The sequence below is a fragment of the Micromys minutus genome (assembly GCF_963924665.1).
Source record: "Micromys minutus genome assembly, chromosome: 29".
Classification (NCBI taxonomy): Eukaryota; Metazoa; Chordata; class Mammalia; order Rodentia; family Muridae; genus Micromys; species Micromys minutus.
The window spans coordinates 5,215,804-5,242,438 of record NC_137964.1 but is presented as its reverse complement, the minus strand read 5'-3'; the positions used below and the strand labels follow the sequence as shown (position 1 = coordinate 5,242,438).

At 41.3% G+C, this 26,635-nt stretch overlaps 1 protein-coding gene across 3 annotated transcripts in view; it reads left to right on the top strand.

Moving 5' to 3' along the window:
- CDK8 (cyclin dependent kinase 8) overlaps positions 1-26,181 on the top strand; it is a 64,675-nt gene extending 38,494 nt beyond the window's left edge. For 2 of the 3 annotated variants that reach the window (XM_080941445.1, XM_080941447.1), the window contains 9 exons: positions 7,907-7,964; positions 10,244-10,375; positions 16,634-16,777; positions 19,041-19,110; positions 20,205-20,277; positions 22,316-22,413; positions 22,984-23,062; positions 23,178-23,336; positions 24,931-26,181. In XM_080941445.1, coding sequence (XP_080797571.1) covers positions 7,907-7,964; positions 10,244-10,375; positions 16,634-16,777; positions 19,041-19,110; positions 20,205-20,277; positions 22,316-22,413; positions 22,984-23,062; positions 23,178-23,336; positions 24,931-25,056 — 939 coding nt within the window. In that variant the 3' untranslated portion in view covers positions 25,057-26,181. The remainder of the gene's footprint in view (positions 1-7,906; positions 7,965-10,243; positions 10,376-16,633; positions 16,778-19,040; positions 19,111-20,204; positions 20,278-22,315; positions 22,414-22,983; positions 23,063-23,177; positions 23,337-24,930) is intronic. The other variant, XM_080941446.1, reaches the window with a different exon arrangement.
- The last annotated feature ends 454 nt before the right edge of the window (positions 26,182-26,635 follow it).

The following is a 26,635-nucleotide window of genomic DNA, read 5'->3' as shown; positions in this document are numbered from 1 at the left end:
GGCCTTGTACATGCCAGATTCTCTAATATTAAGCTTCATATTCACTCTGTGTAAGTGTCCCCAGGAAAATGGTCTGATAGGAAGGAAACACAGAGAGTATTTATTTTGTGAAGTAGTTTATGAATCTAAACCAACGTTTTCATATTAGAACAGTAAAGTCCCCAGTCACAATAAGTAGAGAGAAATTCAAACAAAAAGGTGCCTGAGCTTGTGCCCTGCCTCTCCCTATGACAGTCTCCTCTCTCTTCCGCTCCCCACTTCTTGGCAGTAAGAATGTTTGTAGTAATTACAATCCTGGCTCTGCTGCTCCTGTCTTTGTTAGGCTTTTCCAGAGCAGCAGCACACACGGGGCGTCGGTATAGGGAGATGGAGAAAGCTGTTTATTTTAGGAAATTGGTTCATGTATTTTAGAAGCCTCATTGTTCCAAATCTGCAGGATATGCTGCAAGCCAGGAAGATTTATAGTACAAATTGGACACGGAAGCCCATCTGCTAGTACATCCATTGTTGCTCACAGTCAGTCTTTTTCCTATTATAGCTTCATTTGACTAAATGAATTCTCACAGCAAGGAGGGATTGGCTTTGCAGCACTGTGAAGTGGTTGGCAAGATTAACTTACAAAAAGAGAAGCGTTTTGGCTTTTAGTTTTGGAACTCCAGTTCCTAATAGATGGGCCTTCTTGCTTTGGGCTCCTGATTGGGTGTTAGGTGAAGTGATGAGGAATGAGAGACGGAGGAGAGGAAGCAGAAGGGATGAGCTGAGGAATACCAGGAATCTGTGTTCATCTCAGAGCTAGAATTATTAGTACATATAACCACCATACTTGGCTTTTCATGTGGGTTCTGAGATTTGAACTCATGTCTTTAGGACTAAGCTATTTTCTCAGCTCTATAAATTCTCGTCTTTAGAACCATTATCACAGTAGAATAGAGGCAGAAGCAACATGAATGTCCATCGATGGATGAGCACATAAAAGCAATGTAGCATATACATACAGTGGACTGTTACTCAGCCTTAAAGTGGGAGAGAATTCTCATGTATGTATAATACTGATGAACCTTGAGGACATGATGGATGGATTATCAGGCATATATCAAACATTTTCTGTAAACAGTTTTTTGGAAGAGAGGCTTTGTAATTGTTACTTGGGATTTTTATATGACCTTATGGGAGTGCATTATTACGTAATTTAGGTGAATGCTCCCACTTCTTGTAACAGAGTAGATTATCATCAATGTTTCTGAAAACAAGATCAGTGAGTGGGTTTCCTAAGAATTTGCTAGGACTCAGATTCCCTCTCTCATAAACTGACTTACGTACTAGTACTACAGTGTAGCAGTGAGTGCACAGGCTTTTTTCTTCTGAGTTTTAGGCTTTTCTTATTATAAAAGGGAAATATAGTATTTGTAAATAAAAGACCAAAAATTGGATTTTTTTGGAAGATGATTTAAATTTTTTCTGATTACGCTGGAAAGCCAATAAAAATGTTCTCAGTTGTGCTATTAAAAAGGATTAAAAAAAAAAAAAGGCATGATGGAATCCGCCTCAGTGTAATTCCAGCACTCGGGAGGTAGAGACAGGTGGTGAGTTTGAGGTGAGCCTGGTCTACAAGGGGAGTCCTGGATAGCCAGGGCTATTATACAGAAAAACTCGGTCTTGAGAAACAACAAAACAAACAAACAAAAAGGATAGCAAATAAGCCATTCAGCCTAACTTTTTAGCAATTGTCAGACCTTAGATTGTTGTTATCGTCCAGATTTCCAAAGATTCACAAAAGGAAATGAACCTAATCTTAAAAGATACACTATAGCTTTTAAAGCCTTCTCAGGCTAGGGTAAAGTGCCTATCTTAAGGCATGAGGGGTTGAGCTCCATCCCCTAGCACCCAAATAGGCCAGGAATGTGGTTATGTACCTGCAATGTCAGCCCTAAGGTAGTGGAGGTGGGTGGGTCGGTAAGTCTCTAGATTATTTAGTGAGTTCTGGGCCAATGAGAGATCCTGTCTTAAAAATGGAGGATAGCACCCTAGAAAGGACGGCTGAGGTTGTCCTGGTCTGCAGTGCACCCCCGCAGTGTACACCTACACCAACATGGGCATGTACACACCTAGGAACCACATAAAGCAACGATGAATGACCTAACATCGTTACTGTTCTGAATCTGTTTTAAATCTCAGAGCCACAGAAATCTTTGATTAGGTGTTTTTCAGTTTGCCTTTAAGAAATAACTAAATAGGGGACAGGTGAGTGTTCCCACAGAAGCAAACCCAGGAGGCTGTCCACATTGCAAAATCCCTTTAATCTACTTGTGTAACTTTTTGTAATGTAAATGTTGTTTGAGTCAACACAGATGATTTATTTACTTATTTTAGATGTAATAAACTAAAATTAGCATCAAGTCCAATTAGATGTAGAATCCGTGTCTCAGAGTAGACCACTAAAGGAATGTGACTGCTCTGTGGCCCCAGTGCATGTTCTGGGCTTGGCTTCCCTTTGCACAGTATCACAGTGTTGCTTTGTGCTGCTTTAACTCACGTGTAATTAGCCAGTGGGTTTTTATATTGTCAGTGTGTGTGTGTGTGCTCTGAGGATTTCTAACCTCTTCCTATGGTAATTAATGTTGTAAGTTCTAAGCTCACAGTCTTGAATTTTCACTCTTTCTAAATTACAGATGAGCTTATAATTTAAATCAATACCACTTAGCATGCATAAAAGTTAATGAAAGTAGGGGGGATGTGGAAGATTAATTTCTCTTGACTCTGCCTAAATATCTCTTCATAGAAACATAATTTGAGATAAAACCATTTATGTATTTTCTCCAGCTTCAGAGATTTGTACACCCGTCAGGCTGAAAGGTATCTGCTGTACAAGTGCCCTAGTCTCTCGCCTGCTTGGTTAACTCTTGGTGAGACCTTTGGAGGGATAGTCATATTACCTGCTTATATATCCTTGCTGTGTCTGGCTTTATCTGGCTTTCTCTGCTGAGCATAGCCACTGTTACATAAGGGTCATCTTCTAGTTGCAATTTATAGCACTTGAGACTTGCCTTTGATCTTTATCAATCAAATGCCAAAAAGAAGGGAAACCTGAGACTGAGGAGATGGGTACAAGCTGGGAGAGAGCCAGGGCCTTAAAGGAAAGTTAAGGGCAACAGGAGAAGGGCGATTAGAAGTTTTCTGTCACCAGAGGAAAAATCAAGCTTGAGGTTTGTTTGAATCTTGGATCTACCTCTTGACTCTGTAGCCTTGGGAAGGACAGCCGCTCATGGTGGTGTTTCATCTTTTTTGCTGTGGTGTTAAGGGTCAAACCCAGGGCCTTGCACTTTGTAGGCACAAGTCTACCCCTGAGCTTTAATCCCACCCAGAAAGCTCCACTTTTCATCTGTAAAATGAGCCAGGCATGTACACACACACACACACACACACACACACACACACACACACACACACACACACACGAGATGGTAAAGACTCATAGGAAGCATGGGACCTGGAGATGTGCTGTCGGTGCAGGAACAAGAGTGGTGATGTTTACAGCGCAGGCGTCTCCTGTTGGAAATACTGCTTTAGGAGGTGAGGGACACAGCAAAACAAGCAAACAACAGAAAGCCATCCAGTTGTAAAATGTGGTCATGGTCTTTTTATTAAAACTGGTTGTTAATGTTTTTCAAGAGAAAGGTTCTGTAGCTTCAAACAATCAAGCATTGTTAGATCTTCCTTCCACTGCACAGTGATGCTTGCTCTGTTTCCATGTCTCTTTGTGACATAGCTGTACTATAAGATACTGCCTGGTTTCCATGGAGTGTATGCCCCCCAGAATGTCAGCAGTGAAGTTCTACATCTTTTAAGGTGACTGTAGCACTCTATGAAAAAATATTTATCACAGATACGGTTCTATCTAGTACTGCTTGGAGGAAGGTCTTGGCTTTAGAACTATATACATTCATAGATTCTACTACTGACACACAAGAAGGAAAGAAGTTAGGAACTAGGTTATTATTTTAAGATATTACTGAATAATGAAGTAAAATTACCCATCAAATCTTTTGGAAGCTTTCTTAGTACTGACTAAGCAATAACATCTAAGATTTTACAAAATAGTCAAAATCACACCTGTTCTCTATGAACACACACAGCAGATATAGCATGTCTGAATTTTGAATCTGAAACCCTTTAAAAGCAAATGATTCTGCAGGATGCACACTGATAGTCCCATTAGTTGAGAGGCAAAGCCTAAGAATCCCATGAGCCCAGGAGTTCAAGGATAGCCTGGGCAGCAGAGGGAGACCCCTTGTCTTTAAAAAAAGAAAGAAGGAAGGAAGGAAGGAAGGAAGGAAAGCAAGAAAGTGTTGTGAGAAAAACTAAAACAGTGGTTAACTGGGCTTTTAGACCTAAGACTAGTTTCAGATTTTACACCAGGTAGGGAGTAAAGTAACAAAGAAACTTTTCATAGTAGGGGCTGAAGAGATGTGGTTCAGTGGTTTAGAGCACTTATTGCTCTTGGAGATAGGCTTTGATTCTTAGTACCCACATAGTGACTCATGGCCATCTATATCTCCAATTCCAGGGCATCTTTGGGCAAAACACTCATATACATAAACTAAATCTTAATTTTAAAAGTTAATTCTAGAAATTTGACTATGAACACATACCAGACCAGACCTTGACATCTTTGTCAACTATTTAGTCCCTAGCTGTCCTCAGCTCAGGCTCAAAACTTGATCAGTCTAGTAAGTTTAGAATAAAAAGAAACTAGTAACTTAACTGGATACTTGAGAGATAAAGGCAGGCGGACTCTTGAGTTCAAGAGCAGCATGGTCTACAGAGTGTGTTCCAGGACTGCTGGGGCTATTATATAGTGAGACCTTGTTTGTTTGTTTGGTTTGGTTTTTTTGAAGAATTAAAAAAAAAAAGCTTAATCTGAAGCCAAATAAGGTTTTTCCCTTTACTTGATGCCAGGCATTCATAGTGCTCCCTTCTGGTGGCTTTGAGGGTCTGCTGCATGGGTAAGAAAATGTCTAAGGAGAGAAGTCTTCTCATTTCACCTAAAATCACAGGACATTAGTTGTGGTTGCCTGTACTTTTTGCTAGATAGAGGCGGACTTGTTTCAGGTTGTTCAGGGATTGTGCTTTTGTACAATAGGGACATAATTGTTTAGAGTTGTTCAGGAGCATCCATCAAACCAAAGCAGTTAATCTGCTTGTATCTTTAGAAAAACTAGGTAGGATTTGTTGTGGGTAGGAGGGAAGCAGTAAAAGAGACTTATTCTCTATGTGACATTATAGCTTGAAGTGTTTGCATTCAGAATGTTTTTGTTGTTATTTCTGTCAGTGAGAGAAAGAAGGAAATTTCAATTTTATCAGATAACACACAAGAAAAATTCCTTGGGGTATGGCACAGCTATTAGAGTTAGAGAGGCCACGTTCTACCCTAAGAACAAAGGAGAGGAGACACTGAGAAGTGGGCCATGCATATGGCAGAAACTCTCACAGGTGTCATGTGTACCATAGTGTGTGTGTGTGTGTGTGTGTGTGTGTGTGTGTGTGTGTGTGTGTGTGTGTGAGAGAGAGAGAGAGAGAGAGAGAGAGAGAGAGAGAGAGAGACAGACAGAGAGAGAGAGAGAGAGAGAGAGAGAGAGAGAGAGAGAGAGAGAGAGAGTGAGTTAGGGAGAGAGTACAGAGAGTACAAGCTCTCAAGATAGGCCAGAGGAGGGTGGCAGGTGTCCTCATCAGTTATTCTCCATCTGTCCTTTGAGGCAGGGTCTCTCACTGAACCTAAGGCTTGCTCTAGGATAGATAGGATAGAAGGGAGCCAGCGCTAGCCACCACCCCTCACCCTCCCGCCCCGTCTCTGCCCTCTTGGCGTGGAGTTAAGGTATGTGAGACACCCAGCTTGCTTTGTAGGTGTCAGGGTCTCAGCCCTAGCCTTCCTACTCACAGACCAATTCTCTTAACAGCAATTCTCCAGCCATTGCTGGAATGTTTTAGTGGAAATAACAGAATTATCTAAGTGATTGTGAGAAAACGATCCATGTTACTGTAACTCTTGTCCTCCTAAACCTTATTCACAGAAACTTTTTAAAAACCTAGTTCTGTGGTTGGGGTGTAACTCAGTTTGTAGTGTGCTTGCACCGGTTGCACAGTGTCCTGGTTTCATGCCCACTAGCTCAAAAATACTGGTGTTGTGAAAGCAGGGGGTTAGGACATAATATGCTCAGCTATATTAGTCTGTGGACAGCCAGGACACATGAGACCCTATCTAAAACCAGTAGATACCACCTGGTTCTAGTTGCAGTCTGCATCATTTTGTGTTCTGGTTCTCCTAATTTTCTGTGGTATCTGTATTGCCTTAGCAGATTCCAAAAACAGAGATGACATAATCACATTTTTTGTCTTTTGGGAAGACAACCCGCAGTGGTACAGAAGATGGGTTTGATGGGAAGAGATGCATAATGGGGTTAAGGAAATGCATCATGGTGCTTAGAACCATTTCCCTCACTGTATGGAATCACTGTCTGCACAGAGACAGACTGACCTGCTGTTGACTGATTACTGCAGTGTAGGAAAACAGTTCACCCTTCTGGGCAGCATCGTAGCATCAAAATCACTAGACACAGTGTTAGGGTTACTCTCACTTTTGGCACGTCACCAGCTGCCCCTGGTAAAGAATGTGATTGTGATAAAGATCTCAGAATTTTGTTGTTGAATAAAATATGATGGTGATGGTGATGATGACCTCGATAGGAAGCCTCACCTGATTGAAGAGTACTATAGACTGGAGACTGTCCGGAGGGTCCGAGTGTAGGCAGTAGACTCTGCCCTGCACCTTCCTCCCAGTTTACTTTCTAGTACAGAGTTACCTCATCTTGGAAACTAGGGATCTGTAACCTCTGGTGTCATGGCCTGCCATTTCAGCAGCGGCATCTGGTGTGTGGGTTTGGGGGAGTGGGCTTCTTAAAGAATTAATTTCAACCTTTGGGAGTTAATAGGACAGTCTACTGTAGGAACTGCCTTGGAGCCATCTCCAGTGATGGCTGTAGAAGCCTGTGAAATGGTGGTCACTGTAAACAGCTTTTATGCAAATCTCTAATTTGATTTTTAAAGTCATTTAATGTCTGAGATGTGCCCTAATCCAGTCTCACTTCTCTTTAGCATCAGATTGGTACAACTGAAGTTGTGTCTGTTGGAAGGGTAAAAGGATAAGGTTTGAGGGAGAAGCGGCCTCCTTCCTCTTCCCAGAAGATAGCCCTCAGACTCTAGAGGATAAAGTGCCACTTTTAACAGGTTGTAGGTGGCAATCTGGTGTGGTTAGTTTTTAGAGCTTAAAACTAAAATTCCACTTTCACAAAAAGACAACATCGATTTCTTTATGTTAAACACAGGTGTGTGTCTTATGGCTTCCAAAAAAGTACCAGGCGAATATTTGCCTGCAATTAATTTGCTACTTTGTTTTAAATGAGCTGTGGCAGTTAATTTTTCCTTAAACTCTGAGACTGTTTTATATAATTGAAAACATGTCAGACCTGGTGGCTCTTGCCAGAATCCTTACTCAGAAGGACACAAGAGTCAAAGACCAGAATTCTAGGCTGTTGTGGTCTACATAGTGAGTTCCGGGACAGTCAGGCTGTATCATGAGACCTGTCTCAAAAGAGAAAGAGACAGACAGACAGACAGGCATTGTAAGTTTCTAGCGCTCCACCGTAAAGACCTGTTGATTAAGGGCCTCAGCTGTTTGTCTGCAATGAGGCTGAATGTGGCTTTGCTTGTATAAACATGCAGTTTCTTCAATGGCTTTCTGTGTTTAATTTTAATTTTGAGGAAAAATTTTTAAGTAGATATATGTTATGTTAACATTTGTCTAAAGGAAAACTACTACTGTCTATTGAAAAAAGTTTTTTTGTTTCCACAGAAACCTGCTAATATTTTAGTTATGGGTGAAGGTCCTGAGCGAGGAAGAGTAAAAATTGGTATGTTATATCTTTGATAAGTCACAGTTCAGTATATTTAAAATTGTTGTAGGCAGCTATATTACTGTTTTCTGTATCTATATGCACATATGTAGTTCTGAATGTCAAAAACATTTCAAAAGAGCTTACATGAAAGGGAAGACCTTCCCCTGTGTGTCAGGCAATCCTTAGAGAACAAACTGCTGTACCACATAGGCAGGCTTCCTCCAATCATCTGACTTGCTTAAACAGCCTTAGCTGGCGGCTTCTTTTCTCATTTGAGGCCAGCTTTGTCTCCTTTTAGAAGCTCATAGTTGATTTGATTCTCCCATCAATCTTCATGGCCAGGTTAATGAGAAGCTCTGCTGTCAGTCCTCCAGCTGAGGAGCTGACCAAGGCACGTGTCCTAAGGAGTGTGCATAGCTCTCCTGTGCAGGACTGTCCCTGGGCTTGCCTATGGCAAAGGCATTCATGGCAGTGCACCTTGATGCTGTGCTGTCCTCTCCCTCAGACTTCTCCAGGGCAACAGTGTGTAGGGACAGCAGAATCTACCCTAACGGTGGCTTCTTTCATTGTCGTTTTCCTATGTAGTGTTTGTCACGTATACGCCGTTTGTTTGGTATGGGGTAGAAGACATGTAATAAGTTGTAAGTTAGTGTAATTAAGGTACAGAGTCATAAGAACACAGAGCACAATTAACAGTAGTTTCTTTTGCCGTGTGACATAAGTAGAGCAGTGGTTCTCAACCTGCCTAATGCTGAGACTGTAGCACAGTTCTCATGTTGTGCTGACCTCCAGCCATGATATTATTTTCCTTGCTACTTCATAACTGTACTTTTGACACTACTGTGCACTATAATTTGGCCTTAGGCAGCCCCTGTGTTGTTTAACCCAAAAAGGGGTTGCAGCCCACAAGTTCAGAACTACTGGAGCAGAGGCGCCTGCAGCTGTTCACCTCACTAGTCCAAGTGAGGCTGTTCCTCACCTCTCCCCACCCTCCTTTATGAGTCCACTTTTAAGTAAACGAAGTGTTCTTTTATGACACAAATTTTGCAGATTCTTAGTTGTGAGAACATGTGATCCGAGTTGTACTCTGAACCATTGACTGTTGTTGAGGTCTAACCTTGTCAGTGTTCATCCTGGGGCCACCGAATGCTTGTGGCCTTACATGAGCTTCTGAAGGGATCTCTTCAATCTAATGTCACAGCATCAGACTCAAATGTCAGTTCAGGGAATGCACATTAGACTAGGTCAAGTCAAAGAGCAATGTTAAGTATGTCCTTTACCATCTGCTCTAGAAAAATTTTGCACAGCACATTTAAGGTCTCCTTTAGAATTACACTTTTGTGTAATAGAGTGTGATGTGGGGAGTTTTTGTGGTACCACATCATCAAGTATTCACATTTCAAAGGGAATATTTGACAATCTGATTCAAGGTTTTTATTTTTTGCCAAAATTTGGGTTTTCTTCCTCTATAATTAAGTCAATTAAAGGTAAATCTACTTCATTAAAATATGCTAGGATAGATTAGAATATGGCTCAGAGGTTAAGAGCACTGGTTGATCTTATAGTAGTCTCTAGTTCAATTCCCAGCAACCACATGGTGGCTCACAACCATCTGTAATGAGATTTTGTGGCCTCTTCTGATATGCAGGCATACATACAGGGTGATCATTGTATATATAATAAATTAATGTTCTAATAGAATTAAATTTTCCAGATGGTCTTGAATCTTGACCTCTCTCAGTGGGTGGTAAATGTGGGTCATACGTATTTGTATGTACTGACTGCATATAAAGCCATACAGAGATGAGACTTCTAAGATTATGATTAGCAGTGCAAAGTCCATAACTGAGTAGTTTGATGCTTGGTACTCATGCCATGAACTCTTCAGTGCCATCTAAGTTAGTGAAACTCTGGCCAAGTAAGTGAGGAAAATAGTGTAGTTGGGTCTGATGCCCGTGTGAGCAGGCTCGTTGGTGCACACATGGAAACCCCAGTCTGTTGTGCCTAAGTGCTCAGTGTCAAACCTATCCCGACCCCAGAACTGTGGCCCTTAGAAAAAAATCTGCCATAGGAGCAGCTTTACCCTGAGATCTGACAACAGAGCCTGCCAGTTCAAGAGCTGAGGGCCAGATCTCAAATGTTTTTACATTTCAGTCAGTAAAAGTGGCAAAACTTTATCCTCTTCCTCCTCCCAGATCTGCACACATTCTTGATAAACAACACTGGCAAATGAGACTACAGATGCAAAACAGACCTTTCTGTTTACTTACATGGTTTTGTTGTTGTTTTTACAGCTGACATGGGCTTTGCCCGATTATTTAATTCACCTTTGAAGCCTTTAGCAGATTTGGATCCAGTGGTTGTAACATTCTGGTACCGAGCTCCGGAATTACTCCTTGGAGCGCGACATTATACCAAAGCAATTGGTGAGTAGGGCTAATTAAAATTACAGGACTTTAAACAATTTTTCTGTGAAAGAGACGTTTTTGTACATGTTAAACAAGTATTAGCAAATTATAAAAACAACCCCCCAGAATTCTACTATCCATATATACACATTAGCACCTGAGAGCATGAAATTGCATATCTCTTTACAAAAGAAATTCACAATGTTTTGAGTTTAAAAAAAATTATATGAAAAGAGAAAACTAAAAATTTTAAGTTCTGGAACTCTGTTTAAATGTTCTTTGTACCACCAAAAGAAATGCTAACTTCTAGATGATACCTCAAATATTAAAGAAAAAAAAATATGTAAACTTAGGACTTTTTCTAAGTTAAGAGCATGGTACTTTTGCTTCCTCATGTCCTATTGTCAGCCATGTTAGTGACACCACAGCTTGGGCTGCTCTTTCTCAGGTCCTCTGCTGGCTGCCATTCATGGTACATGAATGAAACTCATCCACAGCCTTTTTCTGCAACTTCCCATGACAGATATCTTTGCTTCACTTTACTGGGGTAAATGTTACTCTTTAGTCCTCACCTTTCATGTTGATGACCTAGACGCTTGCAGCCACTTCTCCTGTGACAGGTAACCCAGGCCTACCCTCTGCCACCCCCCAGACATTTCCTTTTTATTCTTCTAGGCTGTTATGCTTTTCTGCATCCCCTGATTGTGTCTTTTCTTTTCCTGTGGCTTTCTTTGGAAGGGCATGTTATTGTCTAATTCATAGTATTTCTAAGACCTTTACTTGGTGGTTTAGAGTTGTGCTCTGAGACTTTTTTGCCTTTAGGTAGCAGTGTAGCTAATCTCTTAGATCAATCTTCTCAGGTTACTGTGGGTCACTTAGGTTTGCCCCTTTCTGAAAACAAATGCTATTTATTTCTCATTTCCACATTTTATAGCGAGTTTTTGCTCACAATCATTCAGCTCCTATCCTTGTCTCTGGACAATTCTTAGGGTATATGGTTCTTTGATCTCACTCTCTAAGTTTCCTGCTCCTTTCTTCTAGAATAAGATGCTGGGCCTCTTGGTGTTTTCCACTGTGCTTTTCATCTGATGCTTTTCTGGCTTTCTTGGGAGATCCTTGTCTGACTGTGACTTTGGTGGCCTCTTGTATCGGTTTATGCAAAGAAAAGCTTTGCTAATATTTTTGAAGACAAGGATTACAGCACTTGTTTGTGGTTTGTTGTGCACACAGAGTTATTACCTGCCTGGTCTTTTCTTTGTATTAGGTTGGAAGATACTGTGTTATAGGGAGTTAGCCATGGTCCTTTCAGAGCTTCTGGACCCTCTTAGTGCCGGTAGCCCTGAAGCCTTGAGCACACTGTCTTGTTCATTTCTTGCTCAGGGCCATGCACATGTCTTAATTGTCTGCAGGTCCATTTTTGGGGCTCAAGCATGGGCAGACTGAGGGGCATACTACAGGTGTACAAACATGTTCTTGTGGTGGTTCTGGAAGCAATTTTACTTGCAAATGTAGCAGGAAGTCCAGGCCTCTGTATCTTCATCTGGGTCACCATACCTGAAAGGATCTACCCTTAGGTGGAGAGGTTGCCAGTAAAAGACCTTTCTTGTCTGTGTGTCTTCTGTGGCTTCTTTGGGTGTCTTTGAAGCACAGACCAATGTTCTTGGAGTGAGGAAGCTGCTTCTTGCCAGTCTTCCAGCAAGCCGCTCTTCTTGCTTTGAAAGTCTGGGCTGCTGTTAGTTAGTAAGCACTCTCAGCCTGAATGTCAGCAGTCTCCCTGGCAACCTGAGGAAAGAACCTGTGTTTTCTTTCTAGGCTCTGTTTTCCATTAGTGTCATTTCTCATCTGTGTTGTAAGGTCCCTTAATTACTTAGGTGACCACCCCTAGTTTCTCTATTTATATTTAAGAATTAAGTTATAAAAGCCACCTGGGAACTCTGTGTTGGATCATGAGATATGTAGGTTGCTGATTACACTTTGAAGTTCTCCAACAGTCAGCTGTCATCTCCAGGGAGAGCCAGATGCCTGAATGGGCAAGTCTGTGTTCTGAAGCCAGTAAGAATCAGATGTAAGAATCTCCTGACTTTTGACCCAGTTGCTCTATATCAAACAACCAAGAGCATTGGTAGAAAATGGGAGAAGAGCCAGTTAGGTGTTGAACAACAGTCCTTCCTGGTTTGACATATCCGCAGCTTGGTAGGATTGTGCTGTTCAGGCACCATGCCATAGACTGAGGTTTTTGCATTGTTCCATCTCCCTTCATTCAGACTTCTGTAAGAATACTGCCTTCTCACAGAGAGCTTCCAGAGGAAGACCTCTATGCTAATGCCATCTGGGGTACTCTGTCACCCACATCATATCCTTACCTTCTGCAGTGCTCCAAGCGGTGTCTGCAGTCCAGCAGACCAAACTCACCTTCCTCTTGTTCACCACAGCCTGCTAATGCCTAGTCTGTGTTGACAAGTGAACCTTTATTGTCTAAAACTAGGCATTTATTTTTGTTAAGATTTTGCTCATATTTCTGTGAAGCCTTGTCTGTTCTGCAGATGGGAAAAGGAGGATGCTTGTTGTCATCCTGAGTTATCTTGAATCCACCCTGGGCCTTTACTTGCAAAAACTTTATGCTCACTAATGTTTTTATCTGCTTTGATATCACATTTTATTTTTTTTAAAAAAGTATAAATATAAGTTAGATATGAAAAATCTCTCTGCAGCTTTGAATAAACCTAAAATCATTCCAAAATATTAACTTCTTAAAAATAAGACTCTTCTCTTTTTTCTCTGTGTGTATGCTCTTTCTATTCTCCCCTTCTGCCCCCATGGTGACTTCCCTGACCTCAGTCCCTGGGGCCAGTGAACTTATCTGAGAGCAGCTTCCCAATAAACCTTATTAGGAATATATATATGTTAACTGTTTCTGAATATGTGCTGTTATCTAAACACATTGAATATTTTTTGAAAATACTCTTAAACAAATTGAAGATGGCTTTCTCAGTTAATATGATAGTTATTTTTTATTATTAAAGAACTTAATATTTCAGAGCATTGTTACATTTGGTAAGATCTTAGCAGACTGTATAGATAGTGGAGTGATTATGTAGCTTAGCCCCAGGCCCTGAGCACCTGAGACTCTTTCTCAGTCTACAGTTCAGCAGCTTTAATAGTCCTTCTGACGTAGGAGAGTGTAGGTTTAACTTTGTATTTATCTCTCTCTCCTTTCTTCTCATCTATACATAAATAAATGGCTAGTGTGATAACTTTAATATGAAATCAAATTTTGGATCTTGTTCCTAAGAGTTTATAATCTGCATGATAGGAAAGCAGGGACACATGCACAGAATGACTGTCAGTTACTGAGCAAGGAGAGTAGAAATGGCCCCCTAGGAACTGTGCTCACACTGCTGACAGGTCTCTTAGTCCTTCAGTTCTATTTCCTGAAAATGGGAATTTAGCTATAATCAAATGCATTTGTCACCATTAACTCTAATAATTTTATGGCATTATACAGAAATATTTGCCTTCTACGTAGGAGAAGAATGGGATAGTGTAAGAGGAGACCTTCAGTTCTAGTTTGTACTTCAGTTTCATTACTGCCTTTAAGTCTGTGGGCAGCCTTCACAGCTGGTAAAATACTTCAATTCCCCACAGCATTTAAAGATTCCTGCTGAGAACTCTGTATAGCATTTGGACTTTGCTGTTGAAGTGTGAGCAGCTACACTAACCTTGGAGTTAACCATCAATGTACCTGGAGCATGTGCATGTGTCCACTCTCACTGCGTCATGCAGAAGGGGTCCACTGTTGGGATTTGACAGATCCTGTTAGGCTGCAGAGTGCATGAGGAAACATCTGGCTTAGATTACGATGAACTGCCCCTCCCCCCCCCCCAGCTGCAAACAGATTTCTATGCTGTGGCCATTTGTCCGTTTTGACAGCACTGGAAGCTGAATCATTAAACCAAAGAGAGAGAATAATGGGCCAGTGAGCATGTTATCTAGGAAACAGAGACTTGAGTGCCTGTGCTTTTAGTTTTGTTTGTTTGGTGTTGAGGACACTGAGGAAAGGTCTTAGTTCCCAGATAACTGTGACTAGAACTGTCCTGAAAGTCTTCCTGGAGTGTGGGGTTGAACAGTCTTCACCCTCCTTGGGTGGCTCTCTTGAGTGGGGAGTTTGAGGTAAAACAGAAAGGATGAATGCTTGTTTTTTCTATCAGAAATTGCACTATTGATTAAACGATATTTAACGAATCATCCTCCCTCCATTAGGGTGTCAGGTGACAGTTACATCATCTGATTAGCTACACACGGCTGCTGCATGTTTGAGAAGTGGGAAGGAGTTAGGCAGGAAGGTAAACAGGGAAGAGCCTCCCATGAATTTGGCATGTTTTTAAACATGAGCAAGGAAAAGACACCTTCTTGGAAAGAATTAGGAAGTTTTGGGGAATAAATATTCAACCATCTGGTTAGAATTTGTGATTGGTGACAATCAAGATTGTGAGGATGAAAGGTAGAAATTTGGTACACACATAAGACAGGTGGAAGTTGTAAGTTGGAAATGATCAGGGTTGGGTGCTTTTCCTTCAAGAATGAACACCTGTCCTGCTGTTGTGGAGAAACTACTCCATTCATCTTCAGGGTTTTCAGTAACTAACCAGATGAACCATTGCAGTATCTTTTAGGTATATTATAAATTGAGTCTTTAAAATTCAAATGATTCATTACCCATTTTTTTAATTCTTAGCTTGCCTACCCATGCAGTGGTAAAGATGATCAGAGATGACATTTATATGCAGTAGCTTTCCTGTGTACCCTCTTAACACTAAAACAAAATGGCCTAACCTGTTTTTTGATAAACTTTCCCCAAGTGGTAGTGCTGTCTTATCCGAACAGTGCTGGTGCACACTTTTAGTCCCAGCCCTCTCGAGGCAGAGGCAGGTCTGAATTGAGGCCAGCCTGGTTTACAGAGTGAGTTCCAGGACAGCCATGACTACACAGAGAAACCCTGTATTGAAAAACCAAAATAAAGGAAATTTCCCAGCCCCAAAATGAAAGAGTGGGCGGGTAGTATTGATCACCTTTGTTTTCTGAGATGAAAGAAATGTGGTCAAAACAATCATCTTCTCAAATTATGAATCTTTATGTAAATAGATTAACTTGTCACTTCAAAATGTAAATATGATTGTTTACATATACTATGAGAACTTTATGTATGACAATATAAAAATCATAATTGTGATAAATATATTTCAGTGCTGAAGTTTAGAAATTCTCCTAACATTTTTTTTCTCATTTCCTACTTAAGCCACAGTTTCTCATACCTGAGTAATCAGCCTCAATATAAGGCTGCCTTTTGTAATTTGTTCTTGTGGGTTCTATGGTTTTCACATTTGCCCCAGGTTTTGTGCAGGTCGTTCAGACAGCACTTGCTGAGCCTGTGCTGTTGCACAGCACTGTGTAAGGGAGACAGTGCCTGCAGCCAGAACAGTGGGACATTTTCAGCTTCATGCTCTTGAGTGGGCAGCTCTTGCCTCTGTTAATAGTTCTGTTGAACACAAATTGTGTGAATGAAAGTGAACCTATGTCTTGTGAATGAAGGAAGTCACTTTGCAATTTGTCTATTGTATATATTGTTACTAATTTGTGGCCTCTACCCATTTTGAAGATTGTTTTGTTACTTCTTATGTTCCAGTTAGCTTTGTAGAAACAATGTTGCTGCCTTAGCATAGAGAGATGAGATAGAGTACATATCTTTCCCTTGTCAGTATTAGCACAGAAGATAGTTAATAGGCTTGAAAACTAACAGGTAAATGAACAAGATAAAATTATTTTATCATGAAAAATGTTCCTATATTCTGACAAGTGCCCAACTTCAAGAGTTCTGTGGATTTTATGTTCGTTTTGTTTTGGTTTCATTTGTTTGTGGTTCCCATGTCCTATATGCAGACTGTAGTTATGGTAATGTTTAAGCATTTAAACTCACCCAGATTTAGAAAATAAACAGGCTTCTGTGAAGTGCCTAGGTAGATGAGCTATAGCAGTGAAAGGTTGGTGGGCGGAGGGTATTTACAGTGTCCTGTGGTATTTAGCAGCTATATGTTTGCAGGGATTACTATTAATGTCCGAGAAACAGAGAGAAAGAACATGCCCCTTTAAAGTAAAAATGCATTTTCTTTTGGAAAGAAGCACTTTATTTTCCTCCTTTTTCTTTTTTCCTTTCCTTTCCCCTTTTTATTTTCTCTTTTCTGTTTTTGTTTTTGTTTTTCTTTTCTTTTTCTTTTAAAGATATTTGGGCTATAGGGTGTATATTTGCAGAACTACTAACGTCAGAACCAATATTTCACTGTCGACAAGAGGACATCAAAACTAGTAATCCTTATCACCATGACCAGCTGGACAGAATATTCAATGTAATGGGATTCCCTGCAGGTACACACTTGCTTTTGTTGTTTGCTCTCAATCACTGTTTGCTGTCTTCTTTGGAAAGGTTGTGGTTTTGGCTTATGAAAGCTTGCATTACATGATTCTTTGTTTTTATGACTGATTTTTTTCAGAGAATCACAGAAATAGCAAAACTTATAGAATTCAAATATCAACATTAAAATACTGAGTTTTCTGAATTCAATGAGGTTTTATTTGTTTTTCTTTTGGTTTGCTGTTTTGTGGTGTTGTTCGGTATTTGAAATGATGACATCTTGCAATAGGTGGGCCAACCTGAAGCCTTTGTTCCTGCCAGTGAAAACTAAAACAAGCAGCAGAAGGGTTTTCTGGCATCACATGACATAGCTGCTGCTTGAATGCAGAGACTTAAGGCTCTGGTTAGGTAGAGCGCTGTGCAGAGCCACGTCTTGTGCAGTAACAGCACTTCTGTCCCCTGGTTTTGTCAGTAGTTTTTAACTGTCTTGCTAAAGCAGCCAGGATTTGACTGAATATCACAGCCATGGATTTTACAGCAGAGAGAAAATGTATGGGTATTCACCTCTCTGGAGTTAACCCTCTCCTGCTCGATCCCAGATCCTAGTTGTAGCACAGACCAGTGATCAGAAACTGCCCAGGGGTCCAGAATAGTGAAGGTTGGAGGAAGCACTTCAAGATGGTGGGTGACCAGTCAAGCACAGGACTGAAATTGTGTCCTGTTGGGACTCCTTCTTAGGTCGCCACAGCTTAAGATGGATAGAGCCCACCTGTCCTTGTAGGGTTATGAATTAAATGCAAATTCAGAACTACACAGACTTCCCTTCTCCAGAATGACCCAGTATTTTTTAGAAGACCTTATTGGGATAAAATGTCATTTACTCATTACATTGCCACCATCTTGAATAAAATATATTGACCAGGAGCTGGGTGTGGAGGCACACACCTTTAATTTCAGTACTTTCTAGATGCAGCAACTCTCTGAGTTCAAGCCAGCCTGGTATGTAAAGCAAGTTCCAGGACAGTCAGAATAACATAATAGAGATACCCTGTGTCCAAATAACAGATAGATGGATGGTTGGATGTATGTATGTATGTATGGATGGATGGACGGACAGACAGACAGACAGACAGACAGACAGACAGACATTGATTCTTGCCCTCTTAAGTATTTACATTGATTAGATGTTTTTAAAAGTAGACATGGTTTGAGTGGCTAAAGGGAATACTTCTTCCTTCTTAGATCCAAGTTCTTTCACTATGTCTGAGGCCCATGGGAAGGAGACATGGCAGGGATTGGAAGCAATGAGGACCACAGTCACGGATGATTCTCGGCATGGGTTTAATAGTTCAGATGCCTCAGTTAATGAGAAGCCAGAAAAGCAAACAGCAGCCAGCAAGGATCCATAATAGACACTTGAATCATAGACAGGGCTTGTGCTCTGCTTAAGAAAGGTTAGTGTGGCTGTGGAGTATTAAAAATTTCAGTTAGAGTGGGCTAACTGAAGTCAGGAACCAGCTACATATAACAATACCACAGCCATAAAGACACAGTAAGGATGGAAAAGAATGGACAAATATTAACTTTTTAAAATGGTTACCTTAAGGCTTTTAGCTTGAAACATCGGTAAAGCAGAGAAACTGGAACAAACAAGTAGTTGAGGAAATACCATTTTAAAGTTAAGTCTATATTTAGTTTACACTGCTTGATGTCTGGAAGATAGATGGCCAGTGCTGTCAGCTGGCATAATGCTGTGCACCTAACAGACCCTTGGTGACACACTGACAGCTTCAGAGACGCAGCTGAGCTGGCATATGTCCACAGTACTTCTCTTGTCTCCATTGCTCACTGTATTGAGCAGTAATACTAGGAGTGGCCAGGATAGCAGTGTCCGTGCTGTGTGTCCACCATTTGCTGTGATGATGTCAGGAGGGCTGCCTGCCATCCAGAGAAGTGTCCAGGAAAAGATCCTAGATTTCTCAGTTAAAACAGAGCCAAGAAATTTGATGAATATAAATAGGATTATTTAATAACAAATATTTATCTGTAACTTTTTTCCTTTAGTGATAGAATAGATACTTGCAAGTTATAGTGGAACAGAGTAGCAAGTGTAGGCTAACACTTGATTAGGGTAGAGTCAGAAGGCGGAGGGGTGGAGCTGCAGCCTGAGCACTCATGAGAGCCAGGGCTTAGAAAGCTCTCACAGTAAGCTAATCTGTTAGCATTCTTGAGACCAGGAGCCTAGGCAACATAAACATTTACCCATGTGTTTCACAGATAAAGATTGGGAAGATATAAAAAAGATGCCCGAACATTCAACATTAATGAAAGATTTCAGAAGAAATACGTAAGTTGGAAAGAAAATGGACGCTTTGTGATTTTAACTTTTCCAGAATAGTTACAATAAAATTAAATGTTCAGCATGCCACAGCACTCAATTAAAGTTACTGAAGAGTTTTACTTCCTTATAAATACTGTTTGATGTTATTTTTCATTTTGTAAGATAACAAATTAACAGAGGTGGCTCTTGTTAGCATCTGATGAGGGAAAAGTAAGCTTATTCTTTCCATATTTACTACTTTCTGGAAACCAGATACTAGTAGGAAGTGGGAAGCCAAAGAAATTTTAAAAAATACAAACCTTGCTTATGGCTACTTGTGTACCCATATAAAGTATATGCATTTGAAAGCAAGTTTTAATTAGAAAGGCGTGAATGTTGCACTTAAGGCCAGGGGTAGGCAGAGTCCAGTATTTACACACAACAAGTCAATGCCATCCTTCTTGGTAAGGCTAAGTTAAACCTTTGGCACAAATGTTATTTAAAAAAACTCATGTGTGGAAAATACCCTCCAGGATGTGTTCATAAAGCTGTCTTGAATTTCATCATCAGTACCCACTCAGGAGTGACTAGTGTGGCTGGGAATGTGGCTCAGTTGGGAGAGTGCTTGTTAGCATGCATGAAGCCCTGGGTTTGATCCCCAGCACCTCAAAAACCCCCACTGGGGTTGGTAGGGCATGCCTGCAATCCTAACAAGTAGCATTAGATGTTCAAGGTCATGCTCAGTTCTGTAGTGAGTTTATAATCAGTCTGGGATACATGACACCCTGTCTTTAAGAGAAAAAAGTCAACAAGTCATTATTACAGCTGGGTGTGGTGGTGTGTATCCATAATCCCAGGCAGGAGGGTCAGAAGTTCAGGGTCATGCTACCAGGAGTGTAGGCCAGCTTCAGCTACATGAAACCCCGTCACAGAAAACAAACATCCAAAGACTAGGATGGATATTGAATGGATCCTAAAACTGGCTTAAAGCTGCTACTTTATGCTGCTCAGAGCATATTTAATGTGTGGTTATGATCACAACTGTGTGTGTGGGAAACTATCAGCAAATGTAAAATTAAGCTGTGATCTAATGTGGATGTTTTCTGGTGTTTCTCCTTCAGGTACACCAATTGCAGCCTTATCAAGTATATGGAAAAGCATAAAGTTAAACCTGATAGTAAAGCATTCCACTTGGTGAGTAAGCCTGAGACAACAGCATGGTTAGAGCCCTTGCACCTCTCAGAGGGATTCTTAAAAGTTACAAAAAGTACCAAGGGAGAAAGTTACAAAAAGTTACTAGGTGTATCAAGATAAAGCACTCCTGCCACTCGGAGCCACATCTACCGTTTTCCATTTTAATTCTCTTTGTGCATTTCTGGGAAGAAAATCTTAAAGCCTTGTTCGTGCTAGATAGTCACACCAAACAATAAACACCAAGTTTTATGCTGTCATCTACTTAACGAGGGTTTGTAAAATTTTAGCTCCAAGTTACCTCATAAACTTGAGTCTTGAAGTTCTTTGCTGACACTATTACTCCTCGATCTGGAGAGCTGGCATGTTGTCATATAAGCAGAGCAGGTTAGACTCCGCAGGGTGGTCACACTGGCTGGCCATTGCTGACTTGGTTTATAACTGTCCACTGTGAGACTGCAACTAAAAATGCTTCCCATTTGTATCTTAAAGAAGGGTTATAATATATCAAAGGAGGGCGAGGCAAGCATGCATTTCACTTGGCCTAAGAGTCTTTTAAAATGTAATCCATTGTAGTCATGACTGGGGATTCCTTGACTTGAAGAGGCCACACTTTTTCTTCCTAGCAGCTAAAACACTGGGCAGAGAACTTTTCTGATACTGTTTCTGCTTCTTTGCCATCCTCTGGCTGTTATGTCCTATGCATTTTGCCACATTACCACGTAATATATGATATATGACAATGATTTATTCCAATGTTTTTGCAACAGGGTTCAAATTGGGGAATTAAGTTAGACCTTTTGTGATCTAAGACTTATTGATCGTAACAAAATACTGGTCAAATGGCTTTATTGGGATTGCTGCCATGCCTTCCTTGCAGAACCTGAGAGACCATCTGTTAGGGTTTTACTGCTGTGAAGAGATACCATGACCAGTGCAAGTCTTATTAAGGACAACATTTAATTATGGCTGCTTAGAGGTTCAGAAGTTCAGTCCATTATCATCAAGGTGGGAACATGGCAGCATCTAGGCAGACATGGTGCAGGAGGAGGTTCATCTGAAGGCTGCTAGCAGAACACTCCCAGGCAGCTAGGATTAGGGTCTTAAAGCCTGTGCTCATAATGACACACTCACTCCAACAAGCCACACCTCCAATTACTGCTACTCCCTGGGCCAAGCATATACAAACCATCACACCAGCCTTGTAGCTTATTTGTTGGTTTTTAAAATTTGGTTTTGTTTTTTTTTTTTTTTTTTTAAATTCTGGGCTTAACCACAGGAGCTCATGCCCAGCTCTGTCTGATTTTATTGAAAGTGTTGGTATCTTAAGTAAGTCCTATTATCCCTGAATTTTAAAGATATTTGTATGGCCTTTTATTCTCTATGAGTCATCATCCCTTAAATCTCTGTGTTTATTAGTTGATTACTTTTCAAACCAATCGCAGTCCAACAACACAGACCAGGCAATAACCAACTGGGAACTTGTTGAAAACAGAACTTCTTAGATTCCTGCTCACATCTATCCATCAGACTTAGTGAAGGGCTCAGCTCTGTCAGGCCACAGGAGCAAGGGCTCAGCTCTCAGCCTTGTAGCAATTCTGCTGCATTCTGAAGTCTGCAGATCAGAGCAGGAGGCCATTGTTCAAGTGTCTCTTGCATCACATTAAAAATAAACATTCCCGTAGAGCAGTAGTGGCCCACACTCTTAATTCCAGTGCTTAGGAGGGAGGCAGATGGATTTCTGAGTTCCAGGACAGCCAAGGCTGATACACAGAGAAACCACGTCTTAGAGAGAGAGGAAGGGAAAGAAGGAGCACGAAAACAAAGAGCCATCAAAATTGCTTACCAGATATTGATTTAATACTGAAAACAAGCTATAGTAATTGGTGTTTCTTCTCCATCTGGAGAGAGATGGTTATAAGGAGGTGAACTGACCTGCCCAGTACAATACCCTCAACCACTACTGTCTGAGTCAGGGTTTGGAGTGGGCCCCAGTGTTTCTGTGGGAACATGTCCTGATATTTCTGACTTGTGGTTTCAGCTTCAGAAGTTGCTCACTATGGACCCAATAAAGCGAATTACCTCAGAGCAGGCCATGCAAGACCCCTACTTCCTAGAAGACCCACTTCCCACGTCAGAGTAAGTAACAGATTTGTTGGCTTCCTGTGCACTGGCGTCTTTAAGTGTGCTTCCTCTTCACTAAGTTGCTATGCCTCTGAGGGACCTGAAGAAATGGAGCTTTTCTACTTACTGTCATTTTGGGTTTTGTGGTTAAGAGGCATTGCTGAAATGGATTCATTTACTCAGTGATAGGTTCATTGTACTCACTGGATTCTGTGGGCTGCTGTAGTCAAGGGTTCTGATAATCGGTCCTAAATAAATTTGTGTCTCTTTATTATCATTTGTTTTAACTGTGGAAGGGCAGATGAAACACTGCAGACAGTGGTATATATTGTACTAATAAGAAAGAAGGCTGTCCTATTGGGTGATTATTGATTAGGTTACACAGTGAAGGATCTTTGGACCACCTACTGCCTTATCATTGATGAAAGGATTCTTTGCATCAGACTCACACAAGAGACACTTACATCTCTGTAACTGTGAAGACACAGTTCCACCTTCTTCGAGAATGACAGTGAGTCACCCAATGAAACACTGGAAATACCAGGCAGAGTGTGAGATAGCTCTCTTCTTTTTTCTTGTGAATAGTGTTTTCGCCGGTTGTCAGATCCCTTATCCCAAACGAGAATTTTTGACAGAAGAAGAGCCTGATGAGAAAGGAGACAAAGTAAGTATAAAGAACAGTTGGCAGTGCCTTCCTCATGGCCACTGGGCCCTCTGCCATGCAACCAGCTTCTGTTCTCCTCCTGAGTTGAACTGTGTTTTCTCTTTAACCAATTGAGAAGAACCAGCAGCAGCAGCAGGGCAATAACCACACTAACGGAACTGGCCATCCAGGGAACCAGGACAGCGGCCACGCACAGGGGCCCCCCTTGAAGAAAGTGAGAGTTGTCCCTCCTACCACTACCTCAGGTGGACTCATCATGACCTCCGACTATCAGGTACTGCATGTGTCTTCTACTGACCTGCTGTTCCGGGGTTTCTAAAGGATCTCTTGCACAGTGTGGTCTACAGTAGTATTGGTGTTCTGGAAAGATACATTGGCATGGAATGTTACAGGTATGGAAGTATACAGACATGGAAGAGTAGAAAGGGATCAGCATTCAGAACAGACTTGGAGTAGAAAGTCCAAGTTTGGCCATTCAGTAACTTGAGACCTGTGGTGTTAATAGCATATCTGCTGAGTTTGGGAGGCAGTGCAGAGGTAAAGCACCTCTAGCAGGAGCATTCAGACCCCAGCACCCATATAAGTGTTTCAAGGTTTGGTGGCCCATCTGTACCCTATTGCTCTAATTATTTTTAAGGCAGAGACATGATTCTAGTCAAGCCAGTGAGCTTTAGGTTCAAGTTGAGAGACCTTGCTTCTGTGTTAGTGGAGAGCAATCAGCATCACCCTCTGGCTTATACACATGCACACTCGTTCATGCACTTGTGCAATGTGAAGCGAAAACACTTGGTTCCAGTGTTTCTCATCTATAAAATGAAATTGGTAAGTCAGCTTAAACATTCGTGCCTTGCACTTAGGCAGTGGCTGCTTTTGTTTCTGAGCACTGTAGAAGAGTGATCAAGGCCACAGGCTCTCACACCCACTTACTTCTGTTCATCCCTGAATAAGAGACCTGGGTGTTGTTCATGTCTTAAGTGTGGGAAGGAAGAAGAACAGAAATTCCTTGCAGACAACATCCTCATTAGCAGAGGAGGAACAGTGATTAGAAGGTGAAGCTGTGGGAAGACTGAATGGCTGTGTGTTCTGAACATGCTGGCCTGCCTGTGGAAGCCCTGACAGGCAGTGCTGGAAGCTCTCATTTTGTTCTGACCATCATTGACATTTTTGTACAAAGCAGTCAGTGCCCTTACGTGGTGGAGTGTAGCTCATTGAGGATGTGTGTTTGTATATGTGTTTATATGCTTGGGCACACATTCATGTGGATATAAGAGTGTGGTGTGCATGTGTGTGTATGTATGCAGTCCCTAAGTTGATATCAGGTGTCTTCCTTGAATGATTTCTTTATTTCTTTATTCTTCCCTTATTTACTGAGGCAGTATCTTACACTGAGCCTGGAGCTTGCAGGTGTTAGGTAGTCTAGCCAGCCAGCTTCCCCTGAAGATCTTGTCTCTTCCTCCCAAGTGCTGGGATTACAGAGACCCACCATGCCTACCAGGCTTTTGTATGGACTCCGAATATGCAAACTAAGTGCCTCATGCTTATGTTGCAAAATATGATCATAATTTCCCAGCACAGCTGGTAAATTACTATCTTTTATGTCCTAATTCTTGGCTTCCTAAAGAGAAGCTAATGTTGGAAGACTTGGGAGTTTTGTTCACTTTTGTTCTGTTTTGCTTTGTATGGGCCAGTTGTGGGGTTTGTTGCTGTTTATTTGTTTTTATTATTTTAATTCTAAAGCTAGTGCCTTGCAGAAACTTTTGCATCTTTTCTTCCTTGGAACAAGACTTTTCTTTCCCATACGCCTTTGACGTGGGGCCAAGCTACTTCGAGAAGCCCCTGAATCACATTTTCCCTCATCTTCTTTCCAGCGTTCCAATCCACATGCTGCTTATCCCAACCCTGGACCAAGCACATCACAGCCCCAGAGCAGCATGGGATACTCAGCTACCTCCCAGCAGCCTCCACAGTACTCACATCAGACACATCGGTACTGAGCTGTGCTGGAGTCTGTCAGTGCACTGTTGCTCATGCTGCAAGACTGGCTGCAGCACTCTGCGGGAACCTGGTGTGGGCCATGCGAATGGACTAAACCACGTCTTCAACGTCCAGTAGCCGAGTTCCACCAGCTGTCACAGATTGGGGCGGTAGCGTCCAGGTTGTACCTAAGTTTGGAGTTAGACTTGAAATGAAAGTGCTAGCACAGTTGTGTTGTGGGTTTGCTCCTTCCATAGTTTACTTGACATGGTTCAGACTGACCAAGCATAGTTTTCAGTGACAGTCTGTAGCAGTTGAAGCTGTGAAATGTGCTAGGGCGAGCATTTGTCCTCATGTGTGGTGACGTTCAGTGTAACAGCGTTATCTGACCAATAGTACACACAGACACAAGGTTTAACTGGTACTTGAAACACAGACTATGTTAACAACATAACCAAGACTTAAAGATTATTTTGGTACACCTTTCTTTTTAGTGTCTTATCAGTGGGTTGATTCATCTTCTACATAAATCAGTGTTTTATGACCAAGAATATTGCTTGGATTGTTTTAAAAGTACAAAAGAACCACATAGTTTCTACTGACAGGTTTCAGAACTCCCAAAGATTAATTTCCAATTTAGAGGTTTGTTTTTATTTTCAACCTGTGACTTGACTGGTCTTAAAGCTGCTATTTGATAGTAATTAAATATGTTGTCATTGATATAAGCCTGTTGGTTCAGCAAGCTGAAATGATTGTGGCAGACAGTGTTTCCTTTTCCTCGTTGGTGTTGCTGATTTGTGAGCATGCTTTCCGGTTACAAAGCGTGAGTGGTGACCTCCGTGAGGCACGGCATCAGTCCACACTCTTCTGTCCTGATTTAAGCTGCCTAGTGTAGTGCTATTACACTTTTGTTCAGTTAACTTTCTTTTTAAAAAGTTGTTCGCACATTTTTAGGGTGCCCTTACTTCAGCAAAGGAGAAGGAGTAGGAGAGCCTTAGAACTTTTGAGGGGAAAATAAAAAGCTATAACATACAACGTACTGTATCAAACTATTTTACATGAATGACACAAGTATTCTGAATAAAAAAAATTGAACATTGTTAAAAACAAGGTGTTATGTAATAAATTTATTTTTCATAAATCAATGTATGGTGTCAGCTGTATTTTTCGGACTCACCTCTGTATCACTCTTCCTGGTGATTTATTGATGACGTCTGTGTTCTGGCTGTGCTCTGGAGTGATGGCTTAGGCTAAGGTGCGGACTCTGGTCAGTTGTCTAGGCCTGTAGCACGGGGGACAGGCAGCTCTGCAGCTGGACATGTTCCGCTCCATTACCCTTGGTTCCTCCTTTTTAGAGCTAACAAATATTTTCTCAAAATCTCAAGCCATCCCTTTAAAAACATTCTAGAGCAGTCCAAGAGCTGAGGAAACAGTACTGACAGGCCTGACCAGAAGAGAAAGGAGGATTGCCAGGAGTGGCTTTTCGGTATCTTCTCACCCCAGATCACACACACACTGCATGCCTTTGATCACACAGCTTTCCTCCTTGACCGTCCAAATTGAGTAGTTGTATTTGGTGTCTGTCAGTCTTACCTCTCA